Below are 24,260 nucleotides of genomic sequence, written 5' to 3' on the forward strand. Positions count from 1 at the left end.
GAGCACTCTGCCGCGCTTCCGCTCGGAGCGGCAGGCGAGCCAGCCCCCCTCCCCGCTCTGGTCATTGGCGACTTCCTCCCACGCTCGACCTGCCTGTGCGGGTCGTCATGCGGCCTGCCGGAAGGAGCGCACGCGAAGCTGTGTGTGCGCTCCTGACGCTGTGCTCGGCGGCATCATCCTCGACGGGCAGGCTCGCCCGGTCATGGCCTTTGGCTCGCTCGGGCAGGGACACTCGAGGGAGGGACTGTCGGTGGACGCGCAGGCGATCGACACTGCTGTCCGGCGCGTGCGCTCGACGCGACGAGGCACCGTCGCCTGGTCCGGCTCCTCGTCGCCATGCTGGCGAACCTTGACCTGCTCGTTCCGGGACCGACCCTCGAGCGTCCCCTCGCTTCCGCTGCATGCTGCGAGTCCCTCGTCCTCGTCGCGCTCGACGTTCCTTGGCTTCCTTCTTCCCGCACTCGCTCTCGCTCCCTCTCGGCTGGCCGACCTTTGCCTTTCTCCCTTTCCTCGTCCTTTCGCCTCGACAAGCGCGCGCCGGTCGCCCCCTACCCTCTATCTCTCTCTCTCTCTCTCGCCGCCCGTCCGTCAAACAAGATGCTCCCCGTCCTCGCCCTCGTCGGCCTGTGCGCCGCCCTCCTTCCCTCGAGCCTCGCCCGGCCCGTCGCCGACGCCGCACCGACCGTCGACCTCGTGATCTGGCGGTCCATCCCTCCCTCCCTCGGCATGTACGACTCGACGCTCCCGCGTCATTCGAACGAGGACGGCGTCCATGCGCTGGCTGCAGCACTCGCCAAGCGCGCGCCGGCCCTCGTCATCCCCAACCCCAAGGTCGTGCCGAACCCGAAGAACCCGGCGTTCTCGAGCAGCCTGGCGGCGACGCAGTCGACGACGTCGACGAGTACGACTACGACTGCAGCCCCGACGACCTCCAAGGCGACGACGACGACCACCACCACGACGAGCGCTCCTCAGCCGACGTCGCCTGTGTACAAGGGCGGCTTTGCGACCTTTTACGTGCGTCTCGACTCTCTCATGGGCCTCTCGAGCGCGAGTATGGCCGAAACTGACGACTCGCGAGCAGTACCAGGGCGGCAACGCGGGCAACTGCGGGTGGTACCTCCAGGGTGGGTCCGGCTCTCTCGCTTTCTCTCTCGCTCGCCCGCTGACCTCGCTTTCTCCTCCTCAGACACCGACTACATCGTCGCGCTCCCGACAAAGACGTACGCCAATGGCGCCCACTGCGGCAAGTACGTCCGGGTAACGCGGCCGAGCACGGGCAAGAGCGTCGTCGCCATGGTTGCCGACTCGGTGCGCGCATTCTCTCGTCTCTCGCTCCCTCGCGTTCTCAGCAAGGGTCACTGACTCGTTGATCACGCAGTGCCCGACGTGCTACAACAACGAGAGCATCGACATGAGCTACGTCGCCTTCACGAGCATCGCGACCGAGGAAGAGGGCATGGTGCGTCGACGCTCGCTCTATATCTCCTCCTCCCTCCCGCCCGCCTGACCCTTCTCACTCGGCGCATACAGGTCGCCGTCACGTGGCAGTTCATCTAGTCGATATGGCGAGGGGAGAGAACTCTCGCCTGTAGATTTCGGAGAAGCGGCGAGGCAGGAGGACGGCCGAGGTGGACCCGCAGGACGGGCCGCCGCTCGCGCATTGTGTCACGCACACTTTAGTTCGTATCTCGAGCGTCGCCAGATCGAGCGAGAGTCGCGAGAAGCAGATCCGCTGCCGGGAAAGCGCTCGCGAGAGAGCACTCGTCCGGGGCGGTCCGAGCGCGTGCGAGAGGGCGCAAAAGCCGACAACGTGAAGCGTGCAGCATGTCTTGATACTTTGTGGGCGAGCATGAGCGCGTCGAGAGCTCGCACGGCAGCCTTGACCGGCGGTGGCGGAACTGGCTCGAGCGGCCGCGCAGACGTGCGTGCCCCCTCACCTCGTTCGAGCGGTTCAAGCACACAGCGACCGTCTCACACGTCGCCCTGGAGCGTACAGCGTTTGCGTAGGGCAGGACGTAGTAACGCAAGAGAGCGAGAGACGCGTTGGGGAACGCAAGCTGATGAGCTCCGCCGGCCTCGAGCGCGACGTTGGCACGGTCCACCGCGTCGGCCGCAGCCCGAGGGAAGCGAGTAAGGGCTCGCCAGCCAGGGACGAGCCGCCACAGTGGCGTAGACGAGCGCGAGCACGAGTCTGCGAAGGTGGCCGAGCGCCGGGCCCGAAGGGCGAGATGTGGGAGGGTCGACAAGGGACGCGGCGGCGACGAGCGGGCGAGGGAGCGGCCAACAGGCGCGAACGGCGATGACGAAACCACGGTCGGCGAGGAGAGGAGGGAGAGCTGGGGAAGTCGCCGATAAGCTCGAACGCCGAGCGCGTCCAACGCTCGAGAGAAGGCTGAAGTTGGTTCGGACGACACCGAGCGCTGGATTGCTAACGACGTCAAGTAGAACTCGAGATGCACAAAAGAGCGGTGCACGAGAGAGAGGAGAGGGAAAAAGGAAAGACACGTTGGGGAGGAAGGCCAGCTCGGCGTCTTCGCATCTCGCTCCGCCTACCTCTCTCCTCCTGCTCCCTCCCCTCCCCCTCCACACGCACTCAAAGGTCTTAACTGCCCTCTTGAAGCGACCCCCCTCTCTCACCAAACCCCCTACCGACCCACCTCATCACCAACCCCAACCCCCATCTCGTTGCCACCATGGCCGCTCCCCTCGCCGGCGCCGCCGCAACCCTCCCTCACGCCGTCGACACGGCCACGACGACCGCCAAGCCGGGCCGTGCCCCGCTGCGCATGCGCCACCCGGACTACTCGCAGGGCGACGTTGTCGAGTCGTCCGACTCGGACCGCGAGGCGAGCGACTCGGAGGGCGAGACGACCGCCGTCGACGACGGCACCTACCAGGACGACAACTTTGTCCGCAAGGTGCTCGCCAAGGAGCGTCCTCTGCCGCCCATCACGCTCAAGACGCTCCCGCAGAACATCAACGTCATCTCGACCCTCGCCCTCACCGTCGTCCCCGCCCTCGCCATCTACGGCGCGTTCACGACGCAGATCAAGTGGCAGACGGCTTTGTGGAGCGTCATCTACTACTTCTACACTGGCCTCGGTGCGTCCCATCCTCCTCTACCTCCTCCTCTCGCGTCCCGACCTTCTCCTCGCCGACCCGTGCTGACCAATTGCCTCCCCCTGCCCCAGGTATCACGGCCGGGTACCACCGCCTGTGGGCTCACCGCAGCTACACGGCGTCTTTGCCGCTCCAGTACTTCCTCGCTCTCGGAGGATCTGGCGCTGTCGAGGGTGCGTCCCGCTCCTTCTTCCTCTCCCCTGTCCTCCCTCCCCGCGTTCGCGAGCGACGACTGACGACGTCCTCGATTTCGTCGCGCAGGCTCGATCAAGTGGTGGAGCCGTGGTCACCGTGCGCACCACCGCTACACCGACACCGACCTCGACCCGTACTCGGCGCAGAAGGGCTTCTGGTGGTCGCACATCGGCTGGATGGTCGTCAAGCCCCGTCGCACGCCCGGTGTCGCCGACGTCAGCGACCTGTCGGTCAACGAGGTCGTCAAGTGGCAGCACCGGTGGTACGTGTACCTCATCGTCGGCATGGGCTTCGTCTTCCCGACCCTCGTCGCCGGCCTCGGCTGGGGCGACTACCGCGGCGGCTTCTTCTTCGCCGGCGCCGCTCGCCTCCTGTTCGTCCACCACGTGCGTCCTCGTCTCTCCTTCCCCTCTTCTGCGTCGTCCCCGAGCAGTTCCTGACTCGCCTCGACCCCTTTCTCGCGGCCTCCTCCTCATACAGTCGACCTTCTGCGTCAACTCGCTCGCCCACTGGCTCGGTGAGACGCCGTTCGACGACAAGCACTCGCCGCGCGACCACTGGATCACGGCGCTCGTCACCGTCGGCGAGGGCTACCACAACTTCCACCACGAGTTCCCCCAGGACTTCCGCAACGCGATCCAGACCTTCCAGTGTACGTCCCTCCTCAGCCTCTCAACTCTGTCATGCCCGTCTCCTGTCGAGCGTCCCTGACCCTTGCCGTCCTCGCGCCCGCAGACGACCCGACCAAGTGGTTCATCATCGTCATGCACTGGCTCGGCCTCGCGTCGCAGCTCAAGACGTTCCCCGACAACGAGATTCGCCGCGGCCAGTACGCCATGAAGCTCAAGGCCGTCGCTCGCGAGGCCGACGAGATCCGCTGGCCCAAGTCGTCCAACCACCTCCCCGTCCTCACGTGGGACGAGTTCCAGGAGGCGTGCAAGACTCGCCAGCTCATGGTCATCTCGGGCTACATCCACGACGTCTCGACCTTCATCGACGAGCACCCTGGCGGCCGTGCGCTCATCAAGACCCGCCTCGGCCGTGACGCGACCAACGCCTTCTACGGTGGCTACTGTGCGTCCCTCCTCCCCTTCTTCTCGTCCCACCTCCCCTCGAACGTCGCACTGACTCTCTCGAACCCGACCCGACCCACAGACGACCACTCGAACGGCGCCAACAACGTCCTCGCGCAGTACCGCGTCGGCGTCATCGAGGGCGGCTACGAGGTCGAGCACCTCAAGCGCTTCTCCAAGCTCATCGAGGACCTCAAGGAGTCGGGCGCCGACGGCGTCGCCGGCAAGAGCGCCGACCTCCACGGTGGCGCCAAGAGCTCGACCCGCACGACCGTCATCAAGGGCGACCCGCAGCTCAAGTCGGCGCCGCTCGCCGACGTCGCTCAGCCGCCGACGTTCAAGAACGTGCGCTTGACGGGCGGTCTTGGTCACGCTATCTACGCGTGACCCAGTCCCGTCTCGTCGTTCCACCTCGTCGTTCTTCCTCGTTACGCCCCTTCGCAGTTGCAGCAGTTGTTCCCCTTACCCCTAGCCTCCTTCCTCCTCACCTCGACTTAGTGACCCCTCTCGACGTAGATCGTCCTCGTCTCCCCTTCACGTCCTTCTTTTTGTGTAGCTCTACCCTCTTTACCCGCCCTCCTCTCCCTCTCCCCCGTCGGTCGGAGCATGGCTCGTCCTCGCTCGAGACCCGCTTAGTCGTCGTGTTTTGGATTGACACCCTTGTCAGTGCCGTTCTGCGTGTCGCGAGCAAGAGAAAGCCGGCGAAAGGGAGGGACGAGAGCGATTTGGTCCCGCTCGATGTTTCCGACGAGGAGACGGCGCTGCTCAAGCTCCCACTCTCGCGTCTCTGCGGCTCAGGTCGCCTCGTCTCGGGCTCACTGTTGCTGTCAGGACCGGCCCTCAGTCTCGGCTGGATCTTTGCGCCGGCGAGCTCGCCGAGAAGAGGAAGAGGGGAACGAGCGCGAGCGGTCGAGGAAAGGACGCCCGCTTTCGAGAGCTGCCAGTGCGTCTCACACTCTGCACGTCGAGCCATAGACTTTGGCTACCTTGCCCTCGAATGGCGACACATTTCGGCGCAGCATTCTCGGAACGAAGCCGAGCTCGCGCTTGAGAAGGTCGACCGAGACGAGATCTTTCTGCAGCGAGACAAGCCCAAGCGCTGTACAGGGTCGGCGAGTCCCTCAGTACGACGCTCGGAGGCTCCGGACGAGCAGGGCATCCGTAAGTGTCGAGACACGCGCGCTCGCACCGCAGCAACGCTGAGAGAAGAGAGAGGCAGTACCGCTGGCGTGCGGCTGGACGAGCACGCAGCAGCGAGCACAGTGCGCGACGAGTAGCAGAAGCCGACAAAGAGCGTAAACAGGCTAGACGACACGTCGTCGTGCGTCGTGCGTCAGCGCTCGTTCCTGGGGAGCGTCGAGAAAGGTCCGCGTCGGCGACGACGAAGCGCGTCGAGCGCAGCGGCGTCCGTCGAGAGTCGGTCATGAGAGTAAACGAGCGGTGACGATTCGACGGCGCTTGAGCTGGCGAGAGGTGACGAGCGACGGGAGCGCGGCGAGGAAGGACGAGGGCCCGTGCGCGGGTTTCCCGACGCTTGCAGGCGTGCTGCAGCTAACGCAGCCGCGCTCGACGAGGCACAGCGGACAGCGTCGAGTCTCCTGAGCTCATCTTCGCCCGGAAGAGCATCAAGGACGCCGCAGAGCGCGCTAGAGCGGCGGTAGAGTCGAATGAGGGAGCGAGGAAGGGAAGGCAGAGAGGGTGCGGAGCAGGCGACCGCAAGTTCTGCCCTGCTCGAGTGGGCGCACAGTCAAGAGACGCAGCGAGAGCGAGCGAGAGGACGAGAGGTATTTTGCGCGTTTGCCGCGGACATGTCGGAGGCGACCGCAAGCGAGGAGGGCGGAGTGGGGATAGACGAGCGAGGTCGGGCGGAACGAGGCTGCGCTTTGCTCTGCTCCACCTGCACCGATGCCAGACCTCTCCTGCGGCCCCTCGCCAGCCCCTCTTGACCCCTCGCCGCCGTCAACCCTCGTCTGCCTCGCCGCTCAACACCGTCGACCCAACTGCACCGCCTCGCTCCCAAATCGGCCGGCTCGACTCTGAACCAGCAGGCTCATGACAAGGTGAGCAATCCCTCCCATTTTCCTGCTGGCGAACCGGCGAGTCAGAGGGGAAGGATTGGTCGCGTCGCGCTCGGCGGTGGGAGTCGAGCGAGCTGAGGCGGGGCTCACGGCGGCTCTGTGTGCATGGCGGGGCTTGTAGCACCGAGCGACGATGCAATAGAGCCAGTCTAGCGACTCAGAGCAGCCAGGCTGGAGGGTGAGAGGTGCAAGCGCTTTCGTTGGGTTGGGCGCTGCCTCGTCGTTCGTTGTGCTCTCTCTCCCCTTCTCCTCACCCCCCCTCGGCTTCTCCAAGCCCAGCGCACCTTTCCTTCTCCCGATACCCCCTCCTCCACCACTCGCACCCCCATTATGGCCTCCAAGGTGCGTCCGCCCTCCCTCGCCCGCCCCGCCGGCACCTCGTCCTGGTCCCACCCCACCCCTCCCTCGCTGACCCTCCCTCGCCCCCTGCAGCCCATCCGCGAGTTCGACGCCAAGCTCCTCGTCGCCTACCACCTCGCCCGCGCTCCCACCGTCGGCTCCAAGGTCCAGGCGCGCGAGGGCTTTGCCTCGCCCGAAGTGAAGGTCGCCCAGGTGCGTCCCCAGCTTCTCCCTCCTCTCGTTCTTCCACGAGCGTGCCCATCTGGGAGTCTGGTCCACTTTCTCGAGCGACTGGGACGAGCGCGCATCCGCCAGGAGAGCTGCGGCGGGTTGCCGGGATTGTGCGACGAGTGCCGGACTTGGCCCTCGTTCGACGTGATCGCAACAGCGATCTACGCGGCGAGGGCGCGCACTACCTCGTACAGCCTCGCACGACCCTGCACGAGCCGGCGTCGTCGAAATCGGACGTGATTTCGCGCATCGCCCGTGCCCCGTCGACCGAGCCCAACTTCGCAGCCGGACCTTCAGCAACTCTGACTGACCCTCTTGCCTTGCCTCGTCTACAGGTCTCGTGGGACCCGGAGACGAACCAGATCACGCCCGATGCGGCGCTCCCGCACTGGGTCTTCACCGACAAGCTCGTCGTCAAGCCCGACCAGCTCATCAAGCGCCGCGGCAAGGCTGGCCTTCTGTACGCTCCCCTTTCTCCGTCCCGCCCGACGCAGCGAGCACGAGGGACCTTCACTGATCCTCTGCTCCCACGTGCAGCGCGCTGAACAAGACTTGGGACGAGGGCAAGCAGTGGATCCAGGAGCGCGCCGGCAAGCAGGTCCAGGTCCGTCCCTCTCGCCGAGTCTGCTCCTCTTTGTCCAAGCCGAGTAACCCGTCCTGACCCTTGACGTCACGCCTTGCCCCCCACCAGGTCGAGAAGACGACGGGCACCCTCACCAACTTTATCGTCGAGCCCCTGTGCCCGCACCCGTCCGACTCGGAGTACTACATCTGCATCAACTCGGTCCGCGAGGGCGACGTGATCCTCTTCACCCACGAGGGCGGTGTCGACGTCGGCGATGTCGACGCCAAGGCGCTCACGATCCTCGTTCCGGTCGGCGGCGAGCTCCCCTCGCGCGAGGAGATCAAGACCCAGCTCCTCCGCGACGTCACCGGCGCCGAGCGCCTCGACGCCCTCGTCGACTTTGTCGTCCGCCTGTACGCCGTCTACGTCGACCTGCACTTCGCCTACCTCGAGATCAACCCGCTCGTCGCCGTCGAGAACGCGTCGACCGGCAAGATCGACATCTCGTACCTCGATATGGCCGCCAAGCTCGACCAGACCGCCGAGTTCATCGTCGGCCCCAAGTGGGCCATCGCCCGCGACGCGTCCGTCATCAACCCGGGCGCCGCGTCGGCGTCGGCGAACGGCAAGATCTCGGCCGACAAGGGCCCGCCCATGTTCTGGCCGCCTCCTTTCGGTCGCGACCTGACCAAGGAGGAGTCGTACATCGCCAAGCTCGACGGCTCGACCGGCGCGTCGCTCAAGCTCACCGTCCTCAACGCCGAGGGCCGCGTCTGGACCATGGTCGCCGGCGGTGGTGCCTCGGTCGTCTACTCGTGCGTCCTCCTCTCCCTGCGTCCTCACGGCGAGTCTCCCACGTTCCACGAGTACGTCCACTGACCTTGCACGCCGTTCCACTCGCAGGGACGCCATCGCTGCTCACGGTTTCGCTCACGAGCTCGCCAACTACGGCGAGTACTCGGGCGCGCCGACCCAGACCCAGACGTACGAGTACGCCAAGACCATCCGTGCGTCCTCTTTCTCCCTCGCCTTTCCTTCCCTTCCTTGTCACAGAGCGCGACGCTGACCCTCTCTTTCGCCCCGTCCTCGTCCTCGTCCTCGTCCCCTCTCAGTCGACCTCATGACTCGCGGCGCTCCTCACCCCGAGGGCAAGGTCCTGTTCATCGGCGGCGGCATCGCCAACTTCACCAACGTCGCCGCGACTTTCAAGGGCATCATCACGGCGCTCAAGGAGTACCAGCACCGCCTCCAGGAGCACAAGGTCCGCATCTTTGTCCGCCGCGGCGGCCCCAACTACCAGGAGGGCCTCAAGGCCATGCGCCTCCTCGGCGAGACGCTCGGCGTCGAGATCCACGTCGCCGGCCCGGACGACCACATCACGTCGATCGTCCCGCTCGGCCTCGGCATCAAGAAGTCGACCCCGGCCGCGCTCCTCAAGGCGTCGTCGTCGCTCGACGGCACCCTCACGCCGGTCCAGCCGTCGTCGCCGACCCAGGCGTCCAAGCCCCTCCCGGCCGAGGTCCAGTCGGGCGACCGCGCCCAGCCGCAGGACAACATCGTCGCCTTCCAGGACAAGGTGCACGCGACCGAGGGCCGCCCGTGGTACCGCCCGTTCGACGAGAACACGCGCTCGATCGTGTACGGCCTCCAGCCGCGCGCCATCCAGGGCATGCTCGACTTCGACTTTGCGTGCGGCCGCCAGATCCCGTCGGTCGCCGCCATGGTCTACCCGTTCGGCGGCCACCACGTCCAGAAGTTCTACTGGGGCACCAAGGAGACGCTCCTCCCCGTCTTCCAGTCGATGAAGGAGGCCGTCGCCAAGTGCCCCGACGCCGACGTCGTCGTCAACTTTGCCTCGTCGCGCTCGGTGTACCAGTCGACGCTCGAGGCGCTCGAGTTCTCGCAGATCAAGGCGATCGCGCTCATCGCCGAGGGCGTCCCCGAGCGCCACGCGCGCGAGATCCTCCACGCCGCCGAGCAGAAGAAGGTCATCATCATCGGCCCGGCGACGGTCGGCGGCATCAAGCCGGGCTGCTTCCGCATCGGCAACACGGGCGGCATGATCGACAACATCCTCGCGTCCAAGCTGTACCGCGCCGGCTCGGTCGGCTACGTGTCCAAGTCGGGCGGCATGTCGAACGAGCTCAACAACATCCTCGCCAACACGACCAACGGCACGTACGAGGGCATCGCCATCGGCGGCGACCGGTACCCGGGCACGACTTTCATCGACCACCTCCTGCGGTACGAGGCCGACCCCAACTGCAAGCTCCTCGTCCTCCTCGGCGAGGTCGGCGGCATCGAGGAGTACCGCGTCATCGAGGCCGTCAAGTCGGGCCAGATCAAGAAGCCCATCGTCGCGTGGGCCATCGGCACCTGCGCCAAGATGTTCGCGACCGACGTCCAGTTCGGCCACGCCGGCTCGATGGCCAACTCGGACCTCGAGACGGCCGAGTCGAAGAACAACGCCATGCGCGCCGCCGGCTTCATCGTTCCGCCGACGTTCGAGGACCTCCCGCAGGTGCTCAAGGAGACGTACGACAAGCTCGTCGCCGACGGCAGCATCCAGCCCAAGCCCGAGGTCGCGCCGCCCCAGATCCCGATCGACTACAAGTGGGCCCAGGAGCTCGGCATGGTCCGCAAGCCGGCCGCCTTCATCTCGACCATCTCGGACGAGCGTGGCCAGGAGCTCCTGTACGCCGGCATGCCCATCTCGCAGGTGTTCGAGGAGGACATCGGCATCGGCGGCGTCCTGTCGCTCCTGTGGTTCAAGCGCCGCCTCCCGTCCTACGCGACCAAGTTCCTCGAGATGGTCCTCATGCTCACGGCCGACCACGGCCCCGCCGTCTCGGGCGCCATGACGACCGTCATCACGGCCCGTGCCGGCAAGGACCTCGTCTCGTCGCTCGTCGCCGGCCTCCTCACGATCGGCGACCGCTTCGGTGGCGCCCTCGACGGCGCCGCCGCCGAGTTCACCAAGGCGTTCGAGGCTGGCCTCACGCCTCGCGAGTTCGTCGACTCGATGCGCAAGGCGAACAAGCTCATCCCCGGTATCGGCCACAAGATCAAGTCCAAGGCCAACCCGTGCGTCCTCCTTTTCTCTCTCTCTCTCTCTCCCCCTTTCCTCTTGCCTGTTGCACACCTTCACGTGGGCCTGCGCGACCGCGTCGAGCAACACTGACCGTCGTCGTCGTCGTCAACTTGCAGGGACAAGCGTGTCGAGCTCGTCAAGAACTACGTCTTCAAGCACTTCCCCTCGACCAAGATGCTCGAGTACGCCCTCGCCGGTGCGTCCCTTCTTCCCCTTGTACTCTCTGCGAGCGCAGCGAGCTGCTCGCGAGCGAAGCGAGCCGCCACTGACCCCTCCTTGTCCCCCTCCCTCTCCCCCTCCTCCCCCCGGCCTTCTACCTTCCTCCTTCTACAGTCGAGGACGTTACGAGCGCTAAGAAGGACACGCTCATTCTCAACGTCGATGGCTGTGAGTGGCGCTTTCCGCAGACCTCGAGGAAGAGAAACTGACCTCGTGCTCGTCGAATCGCAGGCATCGCCGTCTGCTTCGTCGACCTGCTCAAGAACTCGGGCGCGTTCACGGCCGAGGAGGCCAACGAGTACGCCAAGGTGCGTCTTCCGTCTCTCTGTATTCTCGGGAACGAACCCTGTCGTCGTCGTCGTCGTCGTCGGGGAGGAAGAGACCCAGTTCCTGACTTTTGCCTCGTCTCGCAGATCGGCACGCTCAACGGTCTCTTCGTCCTCGGTCGCTCGATCGGCTTCTGCGGTCACTACCTGTGCGTCCCCTGTCACTCTCTCTTTCGAGTCCCTCGTCGTCGTCGAGCCGGCAGAAGGAGCGAAACTGACCTCGCCGCCTCGCCTCACCCTGCAGCGACCAGAAGAGGCTCAAGCAGCCGCTGTACCGCCACCCGGCCGACGACATCCACATCGAGCCGTTCAACCCTCGCATCCTCGCCACCGAGCGCAAGTAGGGTCCGGCTCGTCGTGCTCCCTTTTCCTCGTCCCCCTCTCTGGTCCGGTCTCCTGGTTTAGACGGCGACGCTCCTCTCTCTCTCTCTCTCCTCTCTCTTCTTCTTGGGTAGTACACTCTCTCGTCTCTCCCCTCTCTCGTCTAGCGCGGTCCGCGACTCTCTCTCGTTCTCTCTCGCCGCAACGGTCGTTTCAGTGCCTTTCTGCGTCGTCCCTCGAGAGACGATCTGCTGCACACGCTAGCTCCCGCCCGTGTTGATCTGTCGGTGCGGCGCAGAAAGAGAGAGAGAGAGAGAGGGTCTGTGCGTCGTCGAGGACGAGAGTGCGCTGGACCTTCTCAAATCGTCGAGCGGACGTTCTCGCTCGAGCGACAGCCTCTCGACGCCCGAGACGTCGTGCACCCTCTCAGGAACTGATGATAGCAGACGCAGTGAAGCGCACCGAGAGCGAGAGGTCGACTCTTGTGTGGGAAGGACGAGCAGGACGAGAACGAGGGCCAGGCGGTCGTCGAGCTGCCACCGCGAGAGCACGTCTCTGCGGCCGGATTGGGGACAGGCGAGAGCGACGTACAGGGAGCGAGAGTGCACCGGGGCGCGCTCGCCGACCCTGCTCCACCTCGTGCTCGTCGCCGCCTCCTGAACCGTCGTTTCCTGCGCCTCGCTCTCTCTCTCTCTCTCCTGCGAGGTTGCCGCAAGGCAGGGGGGTCGCTGGGCCGTACAGCCCTCGACGACGGGTAAGCGACGACACACGCTCACTCGACGCAGGGCCGGCGAGCGACGATGCGCGCGGCTGTGAGCGCTCGGGCCTCTGAACGGCGGTTTTCTCTCGCTCGGACGCGCCGCACGCTCTCGCTATCCGACGAGACGACGATGAACGACGGCAAGTAGGGTTTAAAGAACTGCACCCGTTTTCTAGACGGCCCCTATACATGGCGAGAAGCTCCTCCTTTCCTCCTCGCTCCTCCTGCTCCGAGTCCCTCCTCCTCCGCCTTACCACAGCAGCGACGTCATGCCAGACCGCATGCGGCTGTAGTCCATCAAGCCCTCGGTGCGACCGACCGCCGCAACCGCGATGCTGCGAGAGGGCGCGAGAGGGAAAGAGAGAGAGAGGGAGAGGAGGAGAACGTCAGGTTCCCGCCGAGCTTGTCGAGGCGCGACAACAGAGAGAGAGAGAGGACGCACTCCTTGTCCCACAGGTACTTCTTGGCGCAGCGCTGCACGTCCCCAACCGAGACGGCGTCGTGTCGAGCGGTGGACAGCGAAGGCTCGACCGGCGCGCACGCACCGCTCCTCGCGCTCTTGTGGCGCTCGCCGGCGCCAGAGCTCTTCTCTCGACGACGGACAGGGTCCTCGGTAAAGTTCCCCTGCGTGCCGAGCCTCTTCGTCAGCGCAGTCGCTCTCGAGAGACGTGTCCGCGCTCGACGCAGAGTCGAGCGAGTCACGTCGCGAGGCGGTATCGCGCCAGGCGCCATGCTCGAGGAGCCGCCTCAAGCCGTCGACCGAGAGGTACGCCGGTCGAGGAGGCACAGTATGGCGAGCTCGTGACCGACCTTCTCCTGCTGAACATCCTCCTCAGCTCAGAGTCAGGCGGCAACTCCTGAGCGCTCGTCGTTCATGGCCACCTCGCGCCTCTATCCGCTGATGATGCACGATGCTGTACAGCGTGTCTCGAGAGCGATCGAGCGAGAGCGAACGCGCCGAGTGCAGTCGAGCTACCGCGCTTTGACCTCGACTCGACGCTCGGACCGCTCGCAAAGGGCAGCGCACGGTCGCCGGACCTCTCGAACTACACTCTGCCGAGCCCTTGAGCAGAGTCTCGAACGTGCAGGAGCAGGCTCGGGAGCACAGCTCGACGAAGCAGCTCGCCTCTCGTCCTCTCGAGCTCGATTCGGCCCTCTGTTCGCTCGCTCTCTGCTCGCGAAGCCTCGCGAGGCCTCGATACTGGGCAAAAACCGTCCCAGAGCTGCCTCACACCCCAACCCGAGCTCTGTGGCAGCAGGAGGAGAGGGCAGAGGAGCGAGAATGTGGGGAAGAGGCGAGCCGAGCCGGCGCGCGCGCCCTCCTCGTCCGACGTTTTTCCTCGCTCCTCGCTCGCCATCCCGCGTAAGGGGGGTGTTGTAGGGTACCCAGATGTGCAACAGAAAATGCTCGAGACGATGGCGACCTTCCCAAGTCGAAGCGAGTCGAGGTGCGAGAATGAGAACGATCGGGAGGTGAACCGAATGCGTGTGGCGTGCGTTTGCAAAGTAGTACTTTCCTTTGTCCAACCACCCAGGTTCATTAGCTCTCTCCTAATTATCAAGCTGCGGGATTACCTCGAGACGTTGGGGCATGCATACCGGGCTGGAAATAGTAATAGTGATATCAAAGCGCGATAGCTTGACCCCCGGGGTCCGAGCGGACGCTCCGAGCTTGACCCTCGAACCTTGTGTTCGAGCGGACGCCGGGGTTTGACCCTCTGGACCCGGGCGGACGCGTCGCAGCTGCTTACGCACTCCCTTCTCTTTTGTTATTTTTTTGCTCTTGTGCCCTTTGGGCCGAGCCGGTCGCGTCGCCAGAGGACGAGGGAGCAGGGAGTCGCGCTTTTTGGCTCGAGGTGCAGGTGGACTCGCTCCTTCTTTTCCCGGCTCCGTTCTCTCGCCCGAGCTGCTCGAGTCGAGCTCAGAGAGTGCTGCTCGACAGGTCTGCTGAGCACTCGGGGCGAACCAGGGGCACGAGAGAGAGAGTTCCCCTCGGCAGCTCTCCACTTGAGAAGGCTCGCTCGGACCCTTTCCAGGGGCCGCCTCGTCCTGCTCTCTCGGCTCGACCCGTGGTTCGATCGTCGTCATACAGTGCTCAGAGTGCGGCACTGGTTCGAGCACTCGAGCGTCGCGAGCGCACAAGCGACCGCCGCCTCCTCGACCTCGCTTCTCGACGCAAAGTCGAACTGGCGTTCCCGGCGCACGTCTGCGAAGCGAGCCCATCGTCGAGCACTCGTCTCGTTCGGTCGATCGAGCGCTGCACCGTCGAGAAAGAGCGAGGTTGTACAGCGAAGAAATCGAGTCCGTCCTCCTCGACCTGCTCCTGAGCGCAGAGTCGTGCGAGCGGTACCGTTAAATGTCTGCAGATTCGGGCCCATCGTCGAGTACTTGTCTTGACATGTCGATCGAGCCATGAGTGCCCAGGAAAGAGCGAGGCCTGAGCGCGAGAAACCGATTTGACGCGAACCGGGCAGATCTGCTCGTTCCGGCTCGGTAGCGCTGTCTGCGGACGCGTCGAGACCTGCTCTCGAGCAGAAGCCGCTTTCGAAGCCGGGCACGACAGCGAGCGAGACGTGAAACTTAGCTAGACGGGCTCAAGTCGAACGTCAAAGGCGAAGGAAAGCCAGGCTCGCGAGAAAATCGCTCGCCGACTCTCAGTGTCTGTTGCACGCTCCCTCTGCCAGCTCTCGGTCTACGTCGCAGCCCTCTACTTGGCCGGCGGGAACCATTCCTCGTCTGGATGCTCGTCAAAGTAGGCCGTCGCCCACTCGCTCTCGACCTTTTTGATGACGCGAGCCGGGTTGCCGACGGCGACGACGAACGGCGGGATGCTCTGCATGAGAGGAGAGAGAATTAGTCGCGATTCTGTGTCACAGGTAGCCGCACGCCTCGCTCGGGCGGCGAAAAGGGCACGGGCAGAGAGCGAATGGGCCGACGCACCTTGGTCACGACGCTGCCTGCGCCGATCGTCGTCCCTCGCCCAATCTTGACGCCGGGCAGAACGACAACCGATGCGGCGAGCCAGCAGTCGTCGCCAATCTCGATGGGCGCGCCCATCTCGGGGCCGGCCGTGCCGTTGCGGATGGCCGGGTCGGTCGGGTGCGTGCCCGATAGGCTGCGAGAGAGCGAGAGAAGTGGACGGGCAAGGTGCACCAGGACGAGTCAGTGACGCTGTACGACGCTGTCGACGGGACGGTGGCCGCGGTCGGGCCGGGCAAGAGGAGGAGGAGGACACGAACAGCGAGACGTTGCTCCCGCAGAGCACGCGCGAGCCGATCTTGACGTCGCACGTGTTCAAGCAGACAAAGTTGAAGTTGAGGAAGACCTGCAGGACGGGCAGTGCGTGTCAGTCGCCGCTTGAAGAGCAAGAAAGAGCCGGCCCTCGTCGACGAGGCGAGGACCGGCTCGTGCGTCGCCGCAGAGTGAGGTGGACGTACGTTCTTGCCGAAGCTGCGGATGAAGATGAAGGTGTCAGACTGGCTCGTGCGAGATCACGCCCGCACACGTGGGGCGAGAGGAGGTCGAGGAGGAGGGGACGCACGAGATGCGCTCGCGGTAGTCGAGCTTCATCGGCGGCTCGACCCAGGGATAATCGCCCAGCTGCTCGTCGTCTTGTTGCTCGTCGTCCTTCTTTGGCGGCAGCTCGGGCAGGCTCAGGACACATCTGAAGGGGGGAAGGACCGGGTCAGCTCCTCGTCGTCGTGGGGGCGGCGGGGAGAGGGGAACAGAGAGAGGGAGGGGGGCGACGCACTTGCGCAGAAGCTCGACCTGCTCCCTCCTGGTGACGTCGAGAGCGTCGCGGTTGTAGGCTGTGCAGGCCTGGCTCGCCTTGCGCCGTTCGGCGGTGAGGTCCGGGACGAAGGCGGTGTAGAGCTCGCCTCGCTCTGCGGGACGAAGCGTCAGGGAGAGACGCGTGGGAGGAAAGAGAGAAGGTGCGCACCCATGCGAGCGCGGTTCTCTGCGAGGTTGATGCCGTTCCACGTCGACATTGTCGAGAGGTGATGAAGGTGGGGTCGAGGCTGGGGAAGCGCGAGGAGCGGTCGGGCGATGCGGCCAGGGCGTGTATGGATGCTGTACGCTCAGGAGAGCAGGTGTAGCAGGTGCAGGCTCGTCTGTGAGCTGATGCGGGAGGGGAAGAGAGTGCGCCGAGTTCGAGCTGCAGCACCGCCTCGCCGGCTCTCGCTTCTCTCGTGCCGAGCTGCCGGGGTGCGCAGCAGCCAGCCTCGTGCAAGTCTGGAGCAGGCGACGGCTGCGACTCGCTCGACGCTCGACGCCCTCGCCCACAAGGAACGGCTCGCTTCTTTCGCTCGCACTCGACGACGCTCGCAGCTGCCCCACAACTCGTCATGCATGGCGCAAGCGTGGTACTCGTCAAGGGAACTGCTACAGAATGTGTGAGCGTTTACTTGAAGACTGCGGGCGCGAGAGAGGGTCAGTCGGCGGACACGAGGGGGCGACGAGAGAGGGTCGAAGAGCGACGCACCCTTGCCGTCGGCGTACTCCTTGCCGTCGACGGTGTGCTCCCAGGTCCAGGCGCCAGTGATGAACTCCCGGTCCTTGACCCAGTCGAGCGGCTCGAACGAGTACGACTCGGCGTCCGGCGCGACCTCGAAGACGGCGTGGGCGTCCGAGCCGCGGAGGAGGTAGGCACCACTGCAGAGATGCACGACGCGGTCAGGATGGACGCACGACGAGGGAGAGGGAGGCAGAGGGAGAGGACGCACGTGATGAGCGAGTCGTTGGCCTTGCCGTAGACACCCATCGAGCCGAAGAGGTACTTGCGCGACCTGTTTCGGCGAGCAACGACGAGGTCAGTACGCCTGCACCGCTCGAGAAAGGCGAGAGAAGTGACGTACGCCTCGAGGCGAGCGTGGAGACCTGTCGACGAGAGGAAGGGGGAGCACAAGGTCAATACGAGGACGACGAGGATGACGGGGAAAGTCGAGAGGGACGCACCGCCGACGAGGTTGGACGACATGAAGACCTGGGTGAGCTCGTCGTTGTACTCTGCAGGCGAGGACGAGACGAGGTCAGTTCCCGTGTCGGAGGGGAGAGGAGGACGCGAGCGCGAGAGGAGGACGTACTGTAGGTCACCTTCCAGAGCGAGTAGTCCTGGGTGAAGGCCGGGTACTGGCTGTCGAGCCACTTGAGGGCGTCGACCGTCTCGAGGTTCGAGTACTGGCGCTTCCACTCGTCGAGCGGGAACGACGCGGGCTTGCCGAGGGCCTCGCACGGGTGCTTGGCCTTGGGGGCCTCAGCCGCCGGCTCGTCGTCCTCCTCCTCCTTGGCGGCCGGCTTGGCCTCCTTCTTCGGGGCGGCGGCGGCCGGGGCGTCGGCCTTGAGCTTGGCCTCCTTCTTGGGCGGCGTGTAGACGACGGCCGTCTCGACCGGGGTCGGCTCGACCTTGCCGAGGACCTCGAAGAACGGCTGCTGGTGGATGACCGTCTGCCAGTAGCGGACCGTGTTGGGGTTGGCCTTGCGCCACTCGGCGTCGAGGACGTTCTCGAAGCCGCGGAAGAGGACCGACGCGACGAAGATGTCGGCGAGGGTGACGCGCTCGCCGACGAGGAAGGTGCGCGACGCGAGCGCCTTCTCGAGGTACTCGAGGTGCTTGACGGCCTTGGCCTTGGCGGCCTCGACGGCAGGCTTCTGGTACGGCGCGGCGCCGGTCAGGGGGCGGAACCAGGCGGCGAGCGACGGGAGGAGGTCGGCGTTGGCCCACGAGGCCCAGCGGAGCGCGTCGGCGGCGTCCTCCTTCGAGGCACCGAGAACGCCCGACTTGTTGTCCTGGGCGAGGTAGGACGCGATGGCGAGCGCCTCGGTGAGCTTGTAGTCGCCCTTCTCGAGCGCCGGGACCTGCGAGGGTTTGCGATTGAGGTCAGCGCGGCTCGCCCGGACAAGAACAGGCGCACGAGAACGAGAGAGAGAGAGGGGACGCACGAGACCGAGCGGGAACTTGGCGAGGTAGTCGGCACCGACACCGCCCTCAGCGAACGGGTTGACCTTGACCCACTCGACGTCGACGCCCTCGTACTTGGCGACGACGAGCGCAGCGCGGGTGCGGGGGTTGCCCTCGAACTGCGACGGCGAGAGAGCGAGTCAGTGATCAGGTTCTCATTGGAGCGGTCGTGCTGCTCGTCGTCGTCGTCGTCGTCGGCTCGCTCCGCCGATCCCTCGCTCGCCTCGTCCCGGCTCGACGAGGCCGCTCTCGCGCGCACTCGCTGCGAGAGCCACCAGGACAGCTGCACACGCCGCCGCGGCTGCCCCAGGAGCTGTGTGGCGAGCGTGGCGCAATTCTTGCTGGCGCGGGGTGGAGCGACGGGGGAACGTGGCCTCGCCAGAGGGACGACGACAACGCTGGGGGGGTCGGGGAGGGGCGCAGAGGGAGCGTGGACGTACACCGTAGACCTTGACAGCAGACATCTTGAGCAAGGAGCAGTAGGGTGTGCGTGAGAGGAGGGGAGGGGGAGCGCGGTCGTCGTCGCCTCCTCGAGCTCGAGCGCCGGCCTTCATCTCCGTTCCAGGCCCGCTCTCGTGCTGCACGCTCTCGCTGCATGCCTTCTTTGCGACTCGGTGAACTGCGACAACGAGCTCGTCGTTGCACTCAAGCCCGCCTGCCCCCTCGTTCATCGCGCTCGCTCCTCCTTCTCACCCTCGCCGCGACGGCCGTCCCACCGCTCCGCCGCCGCTCGCGTCTTGTCCGGCGTGAACGCCCGCCGGTTGCTCCACCGCGCCTTCCTCTCGCCGCTCGCGACCCACTCGGCGAACCCGGGCGATCCCTCGACGTCGCGCAGCACGGCCGCGCACGCCGGGAACCGCTCGGCGAGCGTGCCGCGCACGTCTGCGCTCGCAGCCGCGAGCGGGTGCGCGAGCGACAACGGGAACAGGTCGCACACCATGCTGAGCGTGTAGGCGATGCTGCACGCCGCCGCGCCGAACAGGACGCCGCCGCCCTTGAGCTCGCGAGGTCGGAGCGCCGCGTCGCGCACGGGGTCGGCCTGCGCGAGCTGGTGCTCGAGGCTGCGCAGGAAGGGCAGGATGCGCTCGCGCTCAAGGTCGGCGCGCTCGTCGCCCTCGAGCCAGGTTGGCGACGCTGCGAAATGGTACAGCGCGCTCGAGTTGAAGTCGGCGGCCGAGGCGAGCATGTCGACCCGGGCTTGGTCGAGCGCGTTCAGCTGCGTAGGGTCCGAGAGTCAGTCGCTGCTACGATTGCTTCTCTGCGTTGGAAAGAGAGGCTCGGGGCGCACCTGCTTGACGTGGTCTACCGCGAGCTCCTCCTCGACGACCCGTTCGAGGTACCGCAGGATGGCGCCCGTCTCGGCAAGAACCGCCTCGCCCTCGTCGCCCTTGACCTTGAGAACAGGAAGCGCGCTGAACGGCCACTCGTCCGGGTCGATGTCGCCACGCGCCTTGGCGGCGAAGTGGGCCTCGTCCTGTGGGGGGAGCAGCGTCATTCGCGGCCCCTGCTGCTTGGGAGAGGGCGGGACGTACATCGTAGGGGATCTCGGTGTAGGTGAACGGCACACGCGCAGCCTTGAGGAGGAGGAGGACCGGGTACGCTCGCCCTTTTCGTGACGACGAAGGGGGAGTGGGCGGGGTCAGCTCGGGCGCTGCGGGCGTGGAGAGAACGTGGAGCGCACCTCTGATGGGCCAGTAGACGAGCTCGAGCGTCGGCAGCATGTCGAGTGCGGTTGTCGAGACGAGAGAGCGAGGAGAATGGGTCCACGCTGCCCCACTTTGGCGTCGGCCGAGAATCGCAAGCTCTCTTTGCGGCCTCTCGACGAGACGAGCCGGCATACAGACGCGTCTAGGATTACCAGAGAGAGAAAAGAAGGTCAAGTAGAACAAATGGGGGTCGACAGGACGGCGGGCGCAAAAAGGGGAGGAAACTAGAAACAGGGCCGTGCGACGACCACGACGACCGCGACGACGGCCCGCTCAAGACGTCGCGAGCTCGTACACCGTCTCGGGCGTGAGCGACTTGAGGACGAGGCCCGGCTCGTCGGCCTCTGGCCCCCACACGCGCTTGAACACGTCCTCGCCCTCGACGTGCAGCTCGCGCTCGAGGCCCTCGAGGTGACCGGCGCGGCACTCGTCGGCCCAGATCATCTTGAGCGCGGCGCACAGGCTGCGCAACCCGAGCGCGAACCCGCGGTCGGGCTGGTCCGGGTGCGTCGGCGGGAAGCGCGCGACGATGCGGCCGTCGGGCGCAAACTCGCCCGGCTCGAGGTCGAGCGACAACGAGTCGGCCTCGACCGGGTCGACAAAGTCGTCGCCCGTCGTGCAGTGCGCAAAGTCGATGAGGCGGATCGTGACGGCGCCGGCCACCTTGCTCTTCTTGCTCTTGGACCGGCGGTGCGAGTGCTCGCCCTTGGGCCTCGAGCCATGGCGATGCCCGCCGTGACGACCGTGACCGCCGCCGTGGTGGCTGCTCGAGTGCGGCTGGCGCGAGTGATGGTGCGGGCCCGACGACGGGTGGATCGTACGCTCGTCCGAGCCGTCGTCCTCGTCGTCCTCGTTGCCGCCGACCGAGAGCGCTCGGGCACGACGCTGCCCGGGAGCGAGGCCGCGGCCGTTGGAGACGTCGACGTCTGGCGGCGAGTCGCGAGCCGAGGCGAGGCGGGCCCAGTCGCTCGCCGGCGAGTGGTTGGGCAGGCTCGACGACAGGGCCTTGAGGTTGACGGCGGGCGCGGTCGGCTCGGCCATCTGCTCGAGGACGCTCTTGCGGTACGCCGCCTGCACGTCCGGGTCGCCGTCGTAGATGAACAGGAGCGACGCGGCGTAGAACCGGAACCGGTCGAGGCCAAAGACGATCGACGCGAGGCGGTACAGCTGGCGCAGGATGTGCGGGATGTGGTACGCGAGGACGCGCTCGCCGTCGTGCAGGAACGAGGCGAGGACCGACGGGAAGTCGCCGATCGTGACCTTGCGGCCAAAGTACTTGTCCTGGAACACGTAGCGCTCCTCGGGCGCCTTGTAGACCTGTCGACGACGACGAGAGACACACGGTCAGGGACGGCGAACCCGAGAAGGAGAGGGAGGGGCAAGAGAGGAAGGGAGAGCGCACCTGCATGCCGCAGATCCGGACGCCGAGGTCGTGGCTCGTCGTCTTGGAGCACTTTTTGGTCTGGCTCTTCTTCTTCTCGGGCGTCGCGAGGATGCCGTACTGGCGCGTGCCCATCTTGAGGTCGAGCACACACGGCTTCTTGAGCGTGCCCGTCAGGTCCTCCATGAGGATGAACTGCTCCTGACGGGACGGCGTCGCCGGCTGCGGCGGCGAGGGTGCACGGCCGGCTGGCGACGACGGGTCGGGCGTCGGGTAGGCGGGTGCGAGCGACGACGGCGAGCCGGCGACGTCGCGACGAGCCATGGGCGTGTCGTCGGCGGCGAGAGGAGGAGGGCGAGTCGCCGTCGTCGGTGTGGTCGGCGCCTCGCCGACGTCGTCCATGGCGAACATGCCCTCGTCGCCGAGGCTCGACTTGCGGCCTCGGAATGACGCCGCCGCCGCTGCTGCGCGGTCGCTGCTCGTGCTGCGCCGCACCTCGTCGCCGTCGCCGTCTCCCTCGCACTCGCCGTCGGCCGCCTCGCCCGGGTCCTCGACCTCGACGTCCTCGCCACGCTCGACGACGTGCTTCTCGCGCTCGAGAGGCGAGCGAGGCGCAAAGACGGCGCTCTGCGACGCGCGCAAGCTCGGGCGCATCGACGCCTCGGCCGGGCTCCCGCCGAGCGGCGTCGTCTCGGGCGACGCCGACGCTCCTCGGTCCGACGCCGTCTCGCGCTCTTCTGCCGCCGCCGCCTCGCGCAGCGCCGCAGCGACGTCGCCCGTGCTGTGGAGGCTGCGCATCTTGCGGCGCTTGCCCTCCTTCCACCCTCGCCGGCCCTCGCGCAGCTTGGGCGAGCTGAACACCTCGCGCAGGACCTGCTCGCACAGCTTGGTGTTGACCTTGGTCGATCCGGTGCCGGCGATGCTCGGGCTGGCGCGGTGCGACGTCCACGAGGCGGGCGAGGGAGGGCAGAGGGTGGTCGGGCGAGCGGGCGAGAACCGCCGGGCAAAGGCGGACGGGAAGCCGGAAAAGTCGGACGAGTGAGCGCGACCGCGAGCCGAGCCGCCGAACAGGGCACCGTCGACCGGGGTCGAGTTTGGCGTCGGCGGGACGGCGACCGGGGTCGAGGGCGACTCGGCGAGGGGAGGGAACGATGGGACGTGCGCGAGCTGCGCCTTCTCGCACACGCTGCCGGCGATCGAGTACGACGACGGCAGAAAGTCGGGCGACGAGAGGAGCCCACCTCCCGGCGAGTCGTTGGCGGCCGTCTCGGGGTCGGTCGAGCGCTCGCCGGCCCGACGCGCACGGCGGCGGCCGGTCGACTTGCGCAGCCCTTTGACGGCGTCCCACACCATGCTGTCGGGGATGATGTGGCGGTTGCGCTCGAGCGTCACCTCGGGCACCTCCTCGTCGCGCTCGTCGAGCTGACCGCTCTTCTGGCGGAACACCCTCCTCGCCGGCGAGTTGGCGCCGGTCCCGGCGGGCGACGAGTGCCGACGGGACAGGCGAGCGCCGGCCTTGTCGTCGGGCTCGGCAGGCGAGGCGGGCCGAGGAAGGGCGGTCGACGGCGCGCGGCGGTAGGTGACGTTGAGGACGCCGAGGTACTGCGGCACGAAGCCGAGCAGGCGAGGGCTCGTGCGCTCGACGGCCTCGTAGAACTGATTCTCGCGCGACGTGAGAGGCTGCAAGAGGAGAGAGGAGTGAGCTGGCCAGTCCGGCGTGGAGGAAGGGAGAGAAAGGGAGCGACGCACCTTGCAGACGGCCTTTTTCGAGAAGCGAAAGATGTGCGAGTGCCCGCCGACCTGGTGGCGGAACGGCTCGAGCGGCACCGTCGCGCTCGTGCGGCCGTCGCCGCCGACGAGCCGGCTCTTGAAGTCGCTCGCGCGGCCCATGTCCCGCCGCATGCTGACCTCGCCGCCGCCGCCCTGGGCAAGCTTGTCCTGCAGCGCGCCCATGTCCACCTCGTACTCCTCCTCGCCGCCGTCGTGCGCGTCGTCGAACGCGTCATCGCCGTCGTCGCCGTCGTCGACGTCGACCTCGGACCCGGACCGCTCGGTGCCCTCCTCGCCCGTCAGGTAGTCGTCGCCCGTCCAGTCCGACACGCTCGACGAGTACTCGCTCGTGCTGCCCGTCCACGAGTCGTACTCGCTGCGCTCCTCCTCGGCGTCCGAGACGGGCCGAGTCGGCGCGGCCGAGTGCTGCTCGAGGCGCTCGGCGAACCCGACGCGGCTGCTGCTGCTGCTGCTGCCGCCGCCGCCGACGGCGTGAGGCGGAATCCTCAGCGCCGCGGGCGTCGAGGTGAGTGGAGGAGGAGAGGTCGGCAAGGATGGGGCAGGGGTGGATGCGGGCGCGGGCGCAGGGACGGCGGCAGGCTCGAGCGACCGTGGCGCCGTGACGGACGACTCGCGCGGCCGTTCCGAGCGCCGGCGCTCGCCGACGACGAGGGCTTGCGGCGGCGAGTGGTGCGGCGTCGCGTGCCGGCTCGGGTCGAGCGATAGGCGAGGCGAGTACAGGAGCTTGAGCCCGCTCGAGACGGGCGGGTGACCCTCGTCGTCGTCGCCGTCCAGGTCCTCGGTCGGCGACTGCGACAAGGGGCGCACATCGTCGTCCTCGTCGTCCTCGACGAGCGCCGACTCGGGCAGGCGGCTGCTCGTCAGGCCCGTGCCGAGCGCCGACGCCGGGAGCGGCAGCGCAGGCTCGCCGAGTCCGAGCCCGCGACCCTCGGCGGCGGACAAGTCCGGGATCGGGCTCGAGGTGCCGACGCTGCGCGGGCTGTAGTGCGAGTGCTGAGGCGTGAGGTGCGGGCTGGCGGGGCGCGAGGTCGACAGGCCGCTCGGGAACGGGTGCTGGTGGAGGGGGAACGAGGCCGAGAGGGATTGTGCGAGGAGGAGATCG

The 24,260-nt window shown here is 66.7% G+C and overlaps 8 protein-coding genes across 8 annotated transcripts; 4 read left to right on the plus strand and 4 right to left on the minus strand.

Moving 5' to 3' along the window:
* Positions 1-1,176: 1,176 nt before the first annotated feature.
* On the plus strand, positions 1,177-1,459 carry RHOBADRAFT_5062 (uncharacterized protein; the record flags this gene model as incomplete). The annotated part of the gene is made up of 2 exons (XM_018415411.1): positions 1,177-1,311; positions 1,382-1,459. Coding segments are annotated over 2 exons (213 nt in total), but the record flags the coding sequence as incomplete, so codon positions are not given.
* A 1,327-nt stretch (positions 1,460-2,786) lies between these two features.
* RHOBADRAFT_39362 (uncharacterized protein) lies at positions 2,787-5,071 on the plus strand (the record flags this gene model as incomplete). Its single annotated transcript, XM_018413618.1, has 6 exons — positions 2,787-3,105; positions 3,195-3,296; positions 3,385-3,704; positions 3,799-3,970; positions 4,054-4,392; positions 4,474-5,071. The coding sequence occupies 6 exons, from the start codon at positions 2,790-2,792 to the stop codon at positions 4,776-4,778; spliced, it is 1,554 nt and encodes a 517-aa protein (XP_018268383.1). The 3' UTR covers positions 4,779-5,071.
* Positions 5,072-6,733: 1,662 nt separating this feature from the next.
* RHOBADRAFT_55818 (uncharacterized protein) lies at positions 6,734-11,789 on the plus strand. The gene is made up of 12 exons (XM_018418030.1): positions 6,734-6,811; positions 6,902-7,021; positions 7,375-7,499; positions 7,577-7,643; positions 7,731-8,419; positions 8,508-8,611; positions 8,717-10,688; positions 10,812-10,891; positions 11,029-11,082; positions 11,146-11,222; positions 11,328-11,389; positions 11,485-11,789. Exons 1-12 carry the CDS (start codon positions 6,800-6,802, stop codon positions 11,582-11,584), a joined length of 3,462 nt encoding a protein of 1,153 aa, XP_018268384.1. The 5' UTR covers positions 6,734-6,799; the 3' UTR covers positions 11,585-11,789.
* A 782-nt stretch (positions 11,790-12,571) lies between these two features.
* Positions 12,572-13,053, minus strand: RHOBADRAFT_46789 (uncharacterized protein; the record flags this gene model as incomplete). Its single annotated transcript, XM_018414855.1, has 3 exons — positions 12,572-12,656; positions 12,764-12,945; positions 13,024-13,053. The coding sequence occupies 3 exons, from the start codon at positions 13,051-13,053 to the stop codon at positions 12,572-12,574; spliced, it is 297 nt and encodes a 98-aa protein (XP_018268385.1).
* Positions 13,054-15,238: 2,185 nt separating this feature from the next.
* Positions 15,239-15,430, plus strand: RHOBADRAFT_3806 (uncharacterized protein; the record flags this gene model as incomplete). The annotated part of the gene is made up of 1 exon (XM_018413488.1): positions 15,239-15,430. A coding segment is annotated over one exon (192 nt), but the record flags the coding sequence as incomplete, so codon positions are not given.
* A 1,224-nt stretch (positions 15,431-16,654) lies between these two features.
* RHOBADRAFT_65606 (uncharacterized protein) lies at positions 16,655-18,748 on the minus strand. Its single transcript, XM_018418741.1, has 8 exons — positions 18,721-18,748; positions 18,262-18,399; positions 17,406-18,177; positions 17,278-17,328; positions 17,178-17,199; positions 17,046-17,108; positions 16,805-16,974; positions 16,655-16,734 (listed from the first exon to the last, which is right to left on the minus strand). The coding sequence occupies exons 1-8, from the start codon at positions 18,742-18,744 to the stop codon at positions 16,724-16,726; spliced, it is 1,251 nt and encodes a 416-aa protein (XP_018268387.1). The 5' UTR covers positions 18,745-18,748; the 3' UTR covers positions 16,655-16,723.
* Positions 18,749-18,896: 148 nt separating this feature from the next.
* On the minus strand, positions 18,897-20,001 carry RHOBADRAFT_55820 (uncharacterized protein; the record flags this gene model as incomplete). Its single annotated transcript, XM_018418031.1, has 4 exons — positions 18,897-19,496; positions 19,569-19,754; positions 19,813-19,886; positions 19,962-20,001. The coding sequence occupies 4 exons, from the start codon at positions 19,999-20,001 to the stop codon at positions 18,948-18,950; spliced, it is 849 nt and encodes a 282-aa protein (XP_018268388.1). The 3' UTR covers positions 18,897-18,947.
* Positions 20,002-20,259: 258 nt separating this feature from the next.
* Positions 20,260-23,257, minus strand: RHOBADRAFT_18262 (uncharacterized protein; the record flags this gene model as incomplete). Its single annotated transcript, XM_018412418.1, has 5 exons — positions 20,260-20,571; positions 21,064-21,285; positions 21,329-21,565; positions 22,952-23,047; positions 23,117-23,257. 5 exons carry the CDS (start codon positions 23,255-23,257, stop codon positions 20,260-20,262), a joined length of 1,008 nt encoding a protein of 335 aa, XP_018268389.1.
* Between the last annotated feature and the right edge of the window lie 1,003 nt (positions 23,258-24,260).

This window comes from Rhodotorula graminis (genome assembly GCF_001329695.1).
Source record: "Rhodotorula graminis WP1 unplaced genomic scaffold RHOBAscaffold_15, whole genome shotgun sequence".
In the NCBI taxonomy this organism is placed as follows: domain Eukaryota; kingdom Fungi; phylum Basidiomycota; class Microbotryomycetes; order Sporidiobolales; family Sporidiobolaceae; genus Rhodotorula; species Rhodotorula graminis.